General features: G+C 39.0%; 1 protein-coding gene across 1 annotated transcript in view; it reads left to right on the top strand.

The window, feature by feature from the left end:
- Window positions 1-5,400, top strand: part of gbb (glass bottom boat) — a 264,694-nt gene extending 259,294 nt beyond the window's left edge. The window contains exons 5-6 of the mRNA XM_067151815.2: window positions 2,565-2,638; window positions 4,962-5,400. Of these exons, the coding sequence (XP_067007916.2) occupies window positions 2,565-2,638; window positions 4,962-5,222 (335 nt within the window). The 3' untranslated portion in view covers window positions 5,223-5,400. The remainder of the gene's footprint in view (window positions 1-2,564; window positions 2,639-4,961) is intronic.
- The last annotated feature ends 11,856 nt before the right edge of the window (window positions 5,401-17,256 follow it).

Below are 17,256 nucleotides of genomic sequence, written 5' to 3'. Positions count from 1 at the left end.
CAGGAATAGATTAAATTAGACCTGAAATGGTGAAGTATAGTGGGAAGGCAGGGATGAAATGGCTTCATAGAGTAGTAAAATTAGCATGGAGTGTTGGTAAGGTACCTTCAGATTGGACAAAAGCAGTAATTGCACCTATCTATAAGCAAGGGAACAGGAAGGATTGCAACAACTATCGAGGTATCTCATTGATTAGTATACCAGGCAAAGTATTCACTGGCATCTTGGAAGGGAGGGTGCGATCAGTCGTTGAGAGGAACTGGGATGAAAACCAGTGTGGTTTCAGAGCACAGATTTTGAGTTTGCACCAGGTAATTGAAGAATGCTACAAGAGGAATAGACAGTTAGGTTAATGTTTTGTAGATTTAGAAAAGGCACGTGTCAGATAACTGAGGGAAGAGATGTTCACCGTTGTTGTATGCAAGGAACTTGGTATACAGTGACACAACATAAAGTTGATTGTTTCAATGATTTGATACAATATATATAAGAAATAAAACTAAATTCTTCTTGAAACTTGTTTGAATGCATGCAGTTAATATTGAAATTAAATCTTAAATTGAATATCTGTTGCATATGTACAATTACACAATACGAGAGTTCTATATACACTTAGTTCTGTCTTGAGGAGATAGTCTGTTTCACTAATAAATTGTCCTGATAGTCGAAAACTACCTTCTGTGAAATTACAAGCGTAACTTGTAGAGAGAGGCAGAATGCTGGTACTAGGTTTATACTTGCAAAGAACTTGCATTAATTTATTCAAATAGCAGAATGCTAAGGTGGACGTCGGAGCACTGGTGAGGACTATGGGAGTAGCAGAATGCTATACTCGGGGCTCGACGTGGCTACGGGGATCAGGATAATGAGGCAATGTTCAGAGGTGAAACCTCACGGCCAGCAATTTGTCCACCTGTTCAAAACATGTTTTTAAGAGGAATGCCTCCGTGTTTGACTTGCGGTGTGGTCTGGTCGTCGAACATTGGGGTAGTCCTGGAGAGGCTCGGAACGAAGCTCCTTATATATCGTTGGCTGACGTCATCGGTGAGCGTGCCAGGCGCAGTAAAGACACCTCTTAGCTGCTAGAAACTTCGGTTCTGCGGCGGGTTGCGGAGCTTGTAGGCGCTGAGCTTGCGATGCGGAGGACACACACAACAACCGTACTCGGGGATTATGGGAATTAAGGGTAGATTACTAAAATGTTGACAATCGTGCTGGAGTGATATGGATGGTAGAATGGGTTCTTCGTTCAAGGTACTTACAGGGGTTAGACAAGGCTGTAATTTTTCACCTTTGTTGTTCGTAGTTTACATGGATCATAAAGTGGCTGGGGGGGGGATTCAGTTCTGTGGAAATGTAGTGTTACAGAAATGTTGCAACTTTATGCTGGGAAGTCTTGATAGTAAGGAGACAAACTGCTTGACTAAGCGGTCAGTGGAGGTATGACGAATACGGTCCAGTGTAGCTTTTAAAAGTGGGGGAGATCATAATATGAAGATAAAGTTGGAATTCAAAAGGACAAATTGGGGCAAAATTTGATTTACAGGGAAGAGCAATTAGGGAATGGAATAATTTGTCAAGGAAAATATTAGATAAATTTCAAAGTTCTTTGAAGTCGTTTGAGAAAATATTAGGGTATCTGTCACCTGGGCGACTGATGACTGACTGCCATGTTCCTTTTCTCTTTTTGTTGTTGTCCGTTGTTCCTAGTCTTTTACCACCTGTATTCCTCTTAATTTTTATAGCTCTTCCATTTGTCTTTCTTCTCACTGTACACCATGGACAATGATGTCTCAAGATCTGTTAATATGAGTGTTGACGAAACTGGGAAGCAGATACAAACTTATTGGAGGTTGACAAGAAGTTGATGAGGAAGAACTGGGATTAATAAAGAGAGCCCATTGAGGTGAAGGTGTGTGGATTGTCCTTTTGTGTTTTCTTGTTTGTTAAATGCCAACTTTTCATCACTCCCTCTTCCAGTGCCGATCTGTCATTCTGTATGTTCCTGTTGTATGTTTCTGTCTCTCTGTGTATCACTTGATTCGACACACGTTTGTTTCTTTCTATTGTTCATCATCATCATCTGCAGTTTCCAGCTGTTAGCAGGGCGGAACATAAGCCTCTCCATCTCTTCTTCCCTTCCACTCCTTTTATCCACCTGTCTCTTGGTCTTCCTCTTGGTCCTTTCATGTTATCTCCATTTCATGCTTCCTCCTCTGTCATTCTCTTCATGTGGCTCTTCTTTTACTATATCTTTAACCTTCTTGTCATTCCTCTCCTGCTTCTCAGAAATTTCACTTCACTTGCCTGTATCCTGCCTCATTACGTCCTGTATATCAATCAAACTTTTGCTTTTCTTGCTGATGTTAATACTTAACATAGTGAAGTAAGGACAGAAGATTCTTGGTTAATTTCTCTTTTATATTGTATGTCTTACATTGGAGAATAAAGCCATTGAATCTTACACGCCATCACACTAGTTTAGTGAAGTTACACTTCTTCATTTTACATGTTGATTCATTTAATACGTAGAATAATTTGGTTTCTTTGTTGTTTTGTTGCAGATAATGCAGGACACTCTTCTCGAAGTTGCCAAATGAAAATGCTGTACGTGAATTTCCGTGATTTGCAGTGGGAGGTAAGTCCAGAATAAGTGTAATGCTTTACAAGTTCTAGAAGATTATGTGGCTCCAGAACTGAACACACAAAAACTTCCTACAGATTGTCATCATCATTCATGACTCATTACCAACATCTTCCCTTTAACTCATCATCATTTTCATTTCTCCTTGTCCAAAGTAGCAAGAATGATTGCTGGTACAAACAGGTGGGAACAATGGCAGGAGGGTACTTGGACTCAGGAGATAAAGGCTAAGTTAGGAATGAACTTGATGGATGAAGCTGTATGCATAAACCAGCTTCAGTGGTAGGGTCATGTGAGGCAAATGGAGAAGGATAGGTTACTTAGGAGAATAATGGACTCTGTTATGCAAGGTAAGAGAAGTAGAGGTATACAACTAAATGAGGCCACAGCACTAGTTGCAAATAGAGCATTATGGCGACATTTAGTAAATTCACAAAGGCTTGCAGACTGAACGCTGAAAGGTAATGATTATGTATATAATAAATAAGTGATTTATAAATGGCTGTATTTTTGTATGATCCTTTATTACTGCTTATTGAGTTTAAATAAAAGTTCACAATGATTCCGAGCATTGCTCGGTCAACCAGTACTGTACTTTTAAGCCTGACATTAAACCCTTCAGTGGCGCGTTCTGGCAGACCTCCTGTGCCAGAACGGTGAGGTTTTTTTGGAGGAAATTATTTACTTTTCAAGCAAGGAATGGGTAACAATTATTAAGGGAACACATTCATATGTTATTCAAGGTTAATAAAAACTTACTTTACACTCTACACTTTTTTTACAGTAGACCTGTGACATGGTTTCATAAAATATTGGTGTTTTGAGAATACTGTCATGTGACCAATACATTTTTATTTCAGGCTTTTGTATTATTCCCACCAACAAAACTAACGCAATAAACTGCTGAATTTCATAAGAGTTTGTTTCTTTCCAGAACTGTGCTCTTGTATGCAGAGATTTATTTACAAGTTTTTCAATGCACTTCTGCATACGAATTTGTTTCAGTCACTATCAAATTTACAACTTCATGCGTTAGAAACAGTTCAAAACGGTCAATCACAGTCACGTCTGGTAATAATCCAACCCTAACACCAGGTTTTCTCGTAAGTGGAATTATATTAGGTTGCACACTATCCCCAGGCTTACACTTTTTCCACATTCACTAGAGATACTAAGATATTCATCATCCAAAGAATCAATAGAATCATTATCAATATTATCAGAAATAATAGTGTCACTTAGAGATTAATCTTGGATGTAGTTCCTTATTTTGTCTTCAAACATCTCTTCCGTTTTGTGTTCGCCATTTCTGTTTACCTCATCAGTTGGCCAGAAAATGTATATGTAAAGTAGAGAAGATAAGGCATATTATAGGCCAGAGACTTCATGAATACAGCTGCAAACCCTCCCGCCATCTGTTGAGAACGCTGGAAAACCTTTTCGAAAGAGAACACAGTACCCGTGGGCGATCGCGAAATGAGCACTGCAGCTAAACAAGAATTTCTCGGGTGCGCCACTGAAGAGGTTAAAGAGGAAAATGAAAGTACGTGCAACTTAAAATACCGGATTGAATATCTTAAAAGTGTTGCAGAGGGTTGGGGACACTGCCAGTAGCAGTTTTCGAGGATCATTGACAGAAGGGATTTGCCTGGATGCTAACTCATAATCTCGCCTTATGAATATTCAAGTGACAATAGACATCTTAATCAAAACTGAGGTTTAAAATGAGGTTATGTTTGAGGCAGACACAGTATGTTTGTTATATTTGGCAAGGCTGAAAAACAGTTTGCTTATGAGGAATAAGCTGGTGTGATGCTATAGACAGGGATGACTCGCATTGTTCACATTGCTCTAGTCTTATCAGTTGACTAAATATGTTCGCTTTTCTTGATTTTCTAAAATATATGTTTCTAATTGACTTTTCGATTTGTTTTAAGGGCAAAGGTAAAAATGTTTGTTGCTCAAAAGGAACAAATGCTATGTAAACAAAGTGTTGCATGCTTAACGTTCATGAAATAATGTTCAGTGCAGATTCCTAAAAAGTGTAATAATTATCTTTAAATATTTGATCATAATGTAGCTAAATTGGGTTTGCACTCTGGATACTTCAATTCACTGAATATAAACAATATAGCAGTTTTTTTCTCCATCAGTTTGAAGAGAAAAGTCTATTCTGTAAAGAAAAAATAATTGAAAAATACAATTTTTGATTCATTGAAGCTATATCTTTCACCTTCTAAGATAATATCAGCTTCCCTGTGTTTCATATCCCATTCCTTCTCTTTCTCGTTTTAAAACTTTTTTTCTCGTTTTCTAGGACTGGATAATAGCCCCGGAAGGCTTTCCTGCCTACTACTGCAGTGGTGAGTGCAACTTCCCGCTGAATGCTCACATGAACGCAACAAATCATGCCATAGTGCAGACTTTGGTACATCTCATGAACCCTCTGCAAGTGCCAAAACCTTGCTGTGCTCCTACAAAACTAGGCCCCATTCAACTTCTCTACTACCTCGAGGACTCCAGCGTGACCCTCAAGAGGTACAAAAATATGGTTGTGAAGAGTTGTGGTTGTCACTGAAGTGAAGTGCAGTAATGAACTTGGAACGTACAAAGTAAGAATTCCTGTTCTGTGCGGTTGCAGTATGCAAAAAAGTTATTTTTAATTCATGACAACATTTAATTTTACACTTGTATAAGTCTGACTGTGTAATATATGTTCTTGTAAATAAATTAAAACTTGCCTTTGTTTTTACTTTCTTGTGCTATTATGTTGATATTGACCCTTTCCATTTTGCTCCATGAGAAAAGGAAGTGGAGAGGGAATAATTTCCTTTGCCCAAATATGTTTTTTAAAGTTCAGCTTCAGAATTTATGGATCAACAATGGAATCAGAAACCTTTGTCCTATCAAGACTAGATTTAATGTTTTGTCTGATACAATTGGAGTCATTAGGCTCTCCCTTCCTTCTAACCAGATTACAAAAAATCTACACTTTACATGCAGCCTCCATGGCTCATGCGGCAACGAGCCGGCCTCTCACCGCTGATTTCCATGGTTCAAATCCTGGTCACTCCATGTGAGATTTGTGCGGGACAGGATTTTATCTGGGTACTCTGGTTTTCCCTGTCGTTTTTCATTCCAGCAACCCTCCAATATCATTTCATTTTATCTGTCAGTCATTAATCATTGCCCAGAGGAGTGCAACAGGCTTTGGCAGCCGGCACAATTCCCATCCTCGCCACTAGATGGGGGCTTCATTCATTCCATTCCTGACCCGACCGAATGACTGGAAGCAGGCTGTGGATTTTAATTTTGAGTAGATTCTACATGTACAAATATAAAGAAACTCAGATGCAACATCTTAAATTCACTAAACACAGTATTAGCCCATTCACCTGTGAAGACAAGGGGCAGTCTCCTGAGCACAAGGTGACATCTTTCTGCTTGTCATTTGGCTACCCCTACGAGAACTTCAGAGGTTAAAGGTTTGCTGAATAGGAACACATAATGACAGATGAGGACAAACATGTTTATCTGGTATGTTTGCTATTCTTCTTTTTTTTATGACTCAATTTCTCTTCTTTGTTCCTTTCCATTACTTTATCGACCTACTGGCTACCTTTCTCTTCAATCAATAAATCAATCAATTGATCAATCAATCAATCAATCAATCAATCAATACTGATCTGCATTTAGGGCAGTCGCCCAGGTGGCAGATTCCCTATCTGTTGTTTTCCTAGCCTTTTCTTAAATTATTTAAAAGAAATTGGAAATTTATTGAACGTCTCCCTCGGTAAGTTATTCCAATCCCTAACTTCCTTCCCTATAAATGAATATCTGCTCCAATTTAACCTCTCGAATTCCAACTTTATCTTCATATTGTGATCTTTCCTACTTTTAAAGATGCCACTCAAAATTATTCATCTACTAATGTCATTCCACGCAACATTTTTGTAACGCTACTCTTTTGTCGGAAATCACCCTGAACAAATCGAACTGCTTTTCTTTGGATTTTTTCCAATTCTTGAATCAGGTAATCCTGGTGAGGGTCCCATACTCTGGAACCATACTCTCGTTGGGGTCTTACCAGAGACTTATATGCCCTCCCCTTTATACCCTTACTGCAACCCCTAAACACCCTCATAACCATGTGCAGAGATCTGTATCCTTTATTTACAATCCCATTTATGTGATTACCCCAATGAAGATCTTTCCTTATATTAACACCTAGATACTTACAATGATACCAAAGAGGAAATTTCACCCCATCAACGCAGTAATTAAAAGTGAGAGGACTTTTCCTATTTGTGAAACTCACAACCTGACTTTTAACCCCGTTTATCAACATACCATTGCCTGCTGTCCATCCCACAACATTATCGAGGTCACGTTGCAGTTGCTCACAATATTGTAACTTATTTATCACTCTATAGAGAATAATATCATCTGCAAAAAGCCTTATCTCTGATTCCACTTCTTTACTCATATCATTTATATATATAAGAAAAAATAAAGGTCCGATAATACTGCCTTGAGGAATTCCCCTCTTAATTATTCCAGGGTCAGATAAAGCTTCGCCTACTCTAATTCTGAGATCTGTTTTCTAGAAATATAGCCACCCATTCAGTCCTATTGCACTCATTTTGGCCAGTAGCCTCCCATGATCTACCCTATCAAATGCTTTAGACAGGTCAATCGCGATACAGTCCATTTGACCTCCAAAATCCAAGATATCTGCTATTTCTTGCTGGAATCCTACAAGTTGAGCTTCACTGGAATAATCTTTCCTAAAACCGAACTGCCTTCTATCAAACCAGTTATTAATTTTGCAAACATGTCTAATATAATCAGAAAGAATGCTTTCCCAAACCTTACACGCAATGCATGTCAAACTTACTGGCCTGTAATTTTCAGCTTTATGTCTATCACCCTTTCCTTTATATACAGGGTCTACTATAGCAACTCTCCATTCATTTGGTATAGCTCCTTCAACCAAACAATAATCAAATAAGTATTTCAGATATGGTACTATATCCCAACCCATTGTCTTTAGTATATCCCCAGAATTCTTACCAATTCCAGCCGCTTTTCTAGTTTTCAACTTTTGTATCTTATTGTAAATGTCGTTGATATCATATGTAAATTTTAATACTTCTTTAGCATTAGTCACTTCCTCTATCTGGACATTATCCTTGTAACCAACAATCTTTACATACTGCCGACTGAATACTTCTGCATTTGATGATCCTCACATACACACTCCCCTTGTTCATTAATTATCCCTGGTATGTCCTTCTTGGAACATGTTTCTGCCTTAAAATACCTGTACATACCCTTCCCTTTTTCACTAATATTTGTATAACTGCCAATTATGCTTGCCATCATGTTATCCTTAGCTGCCTTCTTTGCTAAATTCAATTTCCTAGTAAGTTCCTTCAATTTCTCCTTACTTCCACAGCCATTTCTAACTCTATTTCTTTCCAGTCTGCACCTCCTTCTTAGTCTCTTTATTTCTCTATTATAATAAGGTGGGTCTTTACCATTCCTTACCACCTTTAAAGGTACAAACATGTTTTCACATTCCTCAACAATTGCTTTAAACCCATCCCAGAGTCTGTTTACATTTTTATTTACCGTTTTCCACCGATCATAGTTACTTTTTAAAAACTGCCTCATACCTGCTTTATCATCCATATGGTACTGCCTAATAGTCCTACTTTTAAGACCTTCCTTTCTAATGCATTTATTTTTAACTACGACAAAAACAGCTTCATGATCACTTATTACTTTGGTTTCTCATCTGGTTTTCCAGCACCACATCCAGGATATTTCTCCCTCTACTTGGTTCTATCACTTTCTGAATCAGCTGTCCTTCCCATATTAGCTTATTTGCCATTTGTTGGTCATGTTTCCTGTCGTTCACATTTCCTTCCCAATTGACATTTGGTAAATTCAGAATCCCCGCTACAATCACATTCCTTTCCATGTCGTTTCCTACATAGCTGATTATCTTGTCAAATAATTCTGAACCCATGTCAGCGCTAACCTTTTCCGGTCTGTACACTCCAAAGACATCAAGTTGCCAACTACCTTTAGAAATGAGCCTTACACCTAGAATTTCATGTTTGTCATCTTTAACTTTTTTGTAGCTTACAAATTAATTTTTCATCAGAATGAATACTTCCCCTCCCACCATTCTTATCCTATCCCTACGATACACTCTCCAGTTCCGTGAGAAAATTTCTGCATCCATTATATCATTTCTCAGCCATGATTCAACTCCTATTACAATATCTGGTAAATATATATCTATTAAATTACTTAATTCTATTCCTTTCTTTACAATACTTCTACAGTTCAACACTAACAATTTTATGTCATCCTTACTTGATTTCCAGATCTCTGTACCCTTATCACCGCTCCCTAGACAACTCCGTTTCCCTGAATGTACCTCCCTATTACCCTTCCAAACAAATTTCCTAACTTATACGTACCACTGCGGTTTAAGTGAAGGCCATTTGAGCGCAGATCCCTATCTCCTACCCACCCATTAGGATCTAGAAATTTCATTCCCAGTTGCCCCCATACCCACTCCATAGTCTCATTTAAATCCCCAATCACCTGCCAGTCAGTATCCCTCCTACATAGAATTCCACTGATAACAATCTCCACTTCCTTAAACTTTACCCGTGCTGCATTTACCGGATCACACACATCCCCAGCTATGTTGGTACTTATATCAGCTTGCCTTACGTTGTTGGTACCAACATGAAACATTACCACCTTCTCCTTCTCTTCTACTTTCCTCAACATCTGCCTCAACCTAATTCCTGGATAACACTCTATCCTGGTTCCCTTTCCTCCACACACTTTCCCCACATGTCTAACGATGGAATCCCCCATGACCAGAGCCTCAACCCTACCCACCTCATTTGATACTCTCCCCTCCTGGTCAGCCCTATCTTTCCTTATAGCTGGAGAAGCTAATTCCTCTTCCCTTTTCTCCTTCCCATGACCCTGTTCCACCTGTCTTTTCCTATCCTCTACTCTACATTTCCCTTTCCTACCTTTCCCTTCCTCCTACTTCCACACATCTCAGCAAAAGTTCCCTGTTCCTAATCTTCCCTCTTTTTCTCTACCTGGAGTGGCTCATACCGATTTCGCACAGACACCTCTCCTGAATTCTGATCCTGAATAGAGCCGTTAGCTTGCAATCTCCTTCCCCTTAGAACATTAGACCACCTGTCTTCTACAACTCCCCCCTTTCCTTCCTCTCCCTCTTTTACACCTGCTGTAACCTGTACATTGTTTGAGGGAGGCCTACCCTCCTTTCTGTCTTCTGTGAGAATCCTAATTATCTCCCTCAAACTCTCCAACTCCTCCCTCATACCCCTCAATGCCTCGCCACACCCACAGTCCCTACACTTGCACTCCTTAGCCATTCTTTACAGGGAAAAAAATCAAAAGAAAATGAAAAATAAAATAACTTATGTGTAAAAAAAAATGAATGGAAGGATATCTATACTCTTTGGGATAGTACTCAAAGATCACACGACAATAAGGTACCGTAATTAATATACGACTACACTACAATACTACTTAGTCAAATTCTGTTTTTATCCTACAACACCCTAACAGATATAAACTGCTGTTAATTACTGAATACCGAAAGGAATACACAATAATTACACAAATTTAAACTGCAATTGAGCCTATCCTAATTACAACAACAGAATTTTAGTAAGAGATTTTCTACGGGTACCTCTACTAAGCTGGTACTACACAAAAATTTTACAATAATAAAATAAGCACGCTAAATTCTAATAAGATATTACTCGTACAGGCCTACTACTGTACAGTACACTACAATAAGTTTAAACTACGTTCAGACGGTATCGTATGTCACTACTGTTCCCAGTCTTTTTGCCCCTGTACTTATCTTTATCATTTTTCCTCTTCCCTTTCTCTCTTCCTAAATCACACTTCCCATGAAGATGAGAAAGCAGAAAAAGTTTGCTTTCGAGCTGACTCTGTGTCCAGCCACTTTCAACGAGCTTCAATGTACCTGTTGGGGAACACTCGACAGTAACTCGTGTGTAGTCCGACCCCGTGGTGTGGGGGGCAACCTGGCGGCCCCGGGGTCGATTCCTGGCCGGGTAAGGGTTTTTTAATTCTAATGATTAATATCCCTGGCCTGGGGACTGGGTGTCTGTGACGTCCTTAATCTTCCTTTCCTCACACGCAACATTCCACACTACCGCCATTCCAATTACACACAGATTCATACAATATGGTGCCAGTAGCTTCTTTTTTTTGTACAAAATAAATAATTGTTTCAGGGAACATCAAGATAAAAATGTGAATAAAAATGTTATGCTAAGTGCAGTGAATTTTATTTTAAACCTCAAATAATAATATTTAATTTTGTGTGGCTTTACTAGCCGAGTGCAGCCCTTGTAAGGCAGACCCTCCAATGAGGGTTGGCGGCATCTGCCATGTGTAGGTAACTGCGTGTTATTGTGGTGGAGGATAGTGTTATGTGTGATGTGTGAGTTGCAGGGATGTTGGGGACAGCACAAACACCCAGCCCCTGGGCCATTGGAATTAACCAATGAAGGTTAAATTCCCCGACCTGGCCGGAAATCGAACCCGAGATATATATATATATATATATATAGAGAGAGAGAGAGAGAACGATTAGGCCTGTATTAATTTCATATGCTATGAGTGTGCGAGGATCTACAGGAGGCAGAAGTATTCATTCAGCAGTATGTACAAACAGAGGTGACTAATACTAACAAAGTATTGAAATTTACCTACTATGGGTAACAAAGGCACGTACAAAAAGATACAAAAGTTGAAAACTAGAAAAGCGGCTGTAATTGATAAGATTTCTGGGGATATACTAACGACAGTGAGTTGGGACCATCATCATCATCCTCATCAAGAACAGTTTCATTCACCTCCCTGAGGGGGAGGATCAGGCCACCTAGAGGGTAATGACCTCTCTCTGACCAGGAGAATTGGGCATGGTCTGAAGGGTGAAGCATTCGGGAGGTGGGTAATTGGATGTATAAATTTGGGAGGGGGAAAGACCATTCAGCCTCTTGTCAGAGTGTTAGGTGTTTATTAAATTTCAACAGCTTTTGTTTTTGCATTTATTGGGGTTGGGATATCTGAAGTACTTACTGTTTGCATGAAGGAGCTATACCAAATGAATGGAGAGTTGCTATAGTAGCCCTTGTGTACAAAGTAAACGGTGATAGACATAAAGCTGAAAGTTACAGGCCAGTCAGTTTGACCTGCATTCCATGTAAGCTTTGGGAAAACATTCTTTCAGATTATATTAGACATGTTTGCAAAATTAATAACTGGTTTGATAGAAGGCAGTTCGGTTTTAGGAAAGGTTATTCCACTGAAGCTCAACTTGTAGGATTCCAGCAAGATATAGCAGATATCCTTGATTCAGGTCAATTGGACTGCATCGCAATTGACCTGTCTAAAGCATTTCATAGGGTGGATCATGGGAGACTACTGGCAAAAATGAGTGCAATAGGACTTGACAAAAGTGTGACTGAATGGGTGACTATATTTCTAGAAAATAGATCTCAGAGAATTAGAGTAGGCAAAGCTTTATCTGACCCTGCAATAATTAAGAGGGGAATTCCTCAGGGCAGTATTATCGGACCTTTATGTTTTCTTATATATATAAATGATATGAGTAAAGAAGTGGAATCAGAGATAAGGCTTTTTGCGGATGATGTTATTCTGTATAGACTAACAAATAAGTTACAAGATTGTGAGCAACTCCAAAATGACCTTGATAATGTTGTGAGATGGACAGCAGGCAATGGTATGATGATAATTGGGGTTAAAAGTCAGGTTGTGAGTTTCACAAATACGAAAAGTCTTCTCAGTTTTAATTACTGCATTGATGGAGTGAAAGTTCCTAGTGGGAACCATTGTAAGTATCTAGGTGTTAATATAAGGAAAGATCTTCATTGGGGTAATCACATAAATGGGATTGTAAATAAAGGGTACCGATCTCTGCACATGGTTATGAAGGTATTTAGGGGTTGCAGTAAGGATATAAATGGGAGGGCATGTAAGTCTCTCATAAGACTCCAACTAGAGTATGGTTCCAGTATATGGGACCCTCACCAGGATTACTTGATTCATGTACTGGAAAAAATCCAAAGAAAAGCAGCTCGATTTGTTCTGGGTGATTTCCGACAAAAGAGTAACGTTACAAGAATGTTGCAAAGTTCAGGCTGGGAAGACTTCGGGGGAAAGGAGACAAGCTGCTCGACTAAGTGGTATGTTTTAAATAACACTTGTATTTTTTTTTTTATTCATCCACCTGTTCAATACAATACAATTTTAAAAATTAGGACATTGTCATTATCAAAACTGTTGATATGAAATTAATATATTAGATGGTACATGTTTTGCCTATCAATAGCAGGCATCATCAGCCATATTTTTCACCTTAGGATAGATCAGGTACCTGATTGGAAATAATTTATGAATGCTGTTAAAAACTATGTCATTTAAAATGTATTGAAGATTGTTAAACAACTATTATAATATAAAATGTAGTATACTGTTACTTGACAATATTTGTGATAATATTGGAGTCTAAATACATGACAATTATTTGAGGATTATGACATATTAAAATTAACAATTAAATTAACAATACGCCATTTGACAACTAAATGGAATGTGTTTTCTGATTTTTATCTTCATTGTCATTTATTTTCATCTTATACTCCTTACCCAAGACTTCGTCCATACCATTCAGCAACTTCTCGAGATCTTCTGCAGTCTCAAATAAAACAACAATATCATCGGCAAATCTCAAGGTTTTGATTGCCTCTCCTTGGACTATGATTCCCTTTCCAAATTTCTTTTTGATTTCCCTTACTGCCTGTTCTATGTAAGCATTGAAAAGGAGAGGGGACAAACTGCAGCCTTGCCTCACTCCTTTCTGGATTGCTGCTTCTATTTCAAAGCCCTCGATTCTTATCACTACAGACTGATTTTTATACAGATTGTAGATAATTCTTCGTTCTCGGTATCTCATCCCTATCATCTTCAGAATCATAAATAGCTTGGTCCAATCAACATTATCGAATGCCTTTTCTAGATCTACGAATGCCATGTACGTGGGCTTGTCCTTCTTGATTCGATCCTCTAAAATCAGACGTAAAGTCAGGATTGCTTCACGTGTTCCTACATTTCTTCTGAAGCCAAATTGATCTTCTCCCAACTCAGCTTCAACTTGTTTTTCCATTCTTCTGTAAATAATACGTGTTAAAATTTTGCAGGCATGAGATACTAAACTAATGGTGCGGTAGTTTTCACACCTGTCAGCACCGGCTTTCTTGGGAATAGGTATAACAACATTCTGCTGAAAATCGGATGGGACTTCTCCTGTCTCATACATCTTGCACACTAAATGAAATAACCTTGCCATGCTGGTTTCTCCTAAGGCAGTCGGTAATTCAGAGGGAATGCCATCAATTCCAGGTGCCTTGTTCCTATTGAGGTCACTCACAGCTCTGTCAAACTCTGACCTCAAAATTGGGTCTCCCATTTCATCAGCGTCAACAGCCTCTTCTTGTTCCAAAACCAAATTATCTACATCTTTACCTTGATACAACTGTTGGATATGCTCCTGCCATCTTTCTGCTTTGTCTTCTTTCCCTAGAAGTGGCTTTCCATCTGAGCTCTTAATATTCATACACCTAGATTTCCTTTCTCCAAAGGTTCCCTTGATTTTCCTGTATGCAGCATCTACCTTTCCCAGGACCATACAGCCTTCGACATCCTTGCACTTCTCATTCAGCCATTCTTCCTTCGCTACCTTGCACTTTCTATCCACTTCATTCTTTAATCGCCTGTATTCTTTTCTGCCCTCTTCATTTCTAGCATTCTTGTATTTTTGTCGTTCATCAATCAGGTCTAGTATCTCCTGAGTTATCCACTGATTCTTAGTTGATCTTTTCTTCCTTCCTAACATTTCTTCAGCAGCCCTACTGACTTCATTTTTCATGAGTCTCCACTCTTCCTTTATAGTGTTTCCTTCAGCCTTTTCATTTAGTCCTTGTGCAACATGTTCCTTGAAACAATCCCTCACACTCTTTTCTTTCAACTTGTCTAAATTCCTTCTTTTTGCATTCTTTCCTTTCTTCAATTTCTGCACCTTCAAATGGCATTTCATGACAAACAAGTTGTGTCAGAGTCCACGTCTGCTCCTGGGAAAGTTTTGCAATCCAACACCTGGTTTCTGAATCTCTGCCTAATCATAATGAAGTCTATTTGATACCTTCCAGTGTCTTCAGGTCTCGTCCACATATACAGCCGTCGTTTGTGGTGTTTGAACCAAGTATTGGCAAGGACTAAAGTATGATCAGTGCAGAATTCAACCAGCCGACTTCCTCTTTCGTTCCTTTGTCCCAATCCAAATTCTCCTACTGTACTACCTTCTCTTCCTTGGCCTACCACTGCATTCCAGTCTCCCATCACAATTAGATTCTTGTCACCTTTTACATATTGTATTAAATCTTCTATCTCCTCATATATTCTTTCGATTTCTTCATCATGCGCTGAACTAGTAGGCATATAGACCTGCACTATTGTGGTGGGCATTGGTTTGGTGTCCTATCTTGACGACAATAATTCTTTCACTATGCTGGTCGTAGTAGCTTGCCCGCTGCCCTATTTTCTTAATCATTATTAAACCAACTCCTGCATTTCCCCTGTTTGATTTTGCGTTGATAATTCGGTAGTCGCCTGACCAAAAATCTTGTTCTTCCTGCCAACGTACTTCACTTATACCAACTACATCTAACTTTAGCCTATCCATCTCCCTTTTCAGATTCTCTAACCTACCACAACGATTCAAACTTCTAACATTCCACGCTCCGACTCGCAGAATGTCATTATCCATCTTCCTGATGATCGCCCCCTCTCGTGTAGTCCCCACCTGGAGATCCGAATGGGGGACTAGTTTACCTCCGGAATATTTTACCCGGGAAGAAGCCATCATCAGTACATCATTCGTACAGAGAGAGCTGCTTGTCCTCGGGAGGTAGTTACGGCTGTAGTTTCCCGTTGCTTTTAGCCGTGTAGCAGTATCAACACAGCTAAGCCATGTTGAGTATTATTACAAGGCCGTATCAGTCAATCATCTAGATTGCCGCCCTTGCAACTATCGAAAGGCTGCTATGAGCACTAGTAAGACAAAATAGTGTTTCCTTATTGAATAAACATCTCATATCAGTACAATATTGATACATTTTAAAATACATATCTATTAATTCTCTGGTGAGAACTTATTGTAAAACACATGTCCAGGATAGCACAAGTAAGATATGATGAAACAGACACTAAAATATTACACAAATTGTTAGCTCCATTCGCCAAAATATTTTTGCTTCAAGAACAGATCCTGGTGCAGTATTGACACTTTCTTGTATGAACTGTAGTTAAAACAGGATTGAAGTGGTGTATAATGTATACTCTTCTTAGCAGCAGAAGTCCGGGACAGGTTCCCCAGATATTTATGTAATAGGCTTAGCGGGCCGGAGGATGTTGCTCAGCACTGAATGCAAGCCTCCAAGATGAATGAATGATGTACTGATGATTGGCCCCCATTTGGATCACCGGGTAGGGACCACAAAGGACGGCGCAAACAGCAGGAGGATCAATATTGATATTCTGTTAGTCAGAGCGTGAAATGTTAGAAATTTGAATCATTGTCTTAGGTTAGATAATCTGAAGAGGGAGGTGGATAGTCTAAAATTAGATGTAGTTGGTATAAGTGAAGTATATCAGCAGGAAGAGCAGGACTTTGGTCAAGCAACTATAGAATTATCAACACAAAATCAAACATGGGATATGCAGGAGTAAGTTTAATATTGAATGATAAAATTGGGCATCGGGTAAACTAATATTACCAGCATAGTGAAAGGATTATTGTTGTCAAGACAGACACCAAACCAATACCCACCATAATAGTGCAGGCCTATATGCCTACTAGTTCAGCAGATGATGAAGAAATCAAAAGAATATATGAAGAGAGAGAAGATTTAATACAATATGTAAAAGGTGACTAGAATCTAATTGTGATGGGAGAATGGAATGGATTGGCAGGCCAAGGAAGAGAAGGTAATACAGCAGGAGAGATTGGATTGAGACAAAGGAATGAAGGAGTAAGTTGACTGGTTGAATTCTGCACTGATAATAATTTAGTTTTTGCTAACACTTCGTTCAAACACCACAAGTGACAGCTGTATACATGGATGAGACCTCAAGATGCTGGAACATATCTAACAGACTTCATTATGATTAGGCAGAGATTCAGAAACCAGGTGTTGGATTGTAAAACTTTCTCAGGAGCAGACGTGGACTCTGACCACAAGTTGTTGGTCATGAAATGCCATTTGAAGTTGAAGAATTTGAAGAAAGGAAGGAATGCAAGGAGATGGGATCTAGATAAGTTGAAAGAAAAGTGGGAGGGATTGTTTCAAGGAACATGTTGCACAAAGATTAAAGGCAACGGCTGAACAAAACACAACAGATGAAGAGTGGATAGTCATGAAGAA

Source organism: Anabrus simplex, chromosome 7, assembly GCF_040414725.1.
Source record: "Anabrus simplex isolate iqAnaSimp1 chromosome 7, ASM4041472v1, whole genome shotgun sequence".
NCBI classification, from domain to species: Eukaryota; Metazoa; Arthropoda; class Insecta; order Orthoptera; family Tettigoniidae; genus Anabrus; species Anabrus simplex.
This window is presented reverse-complemented; position numbering and strand designations above follow the sequence as displayed.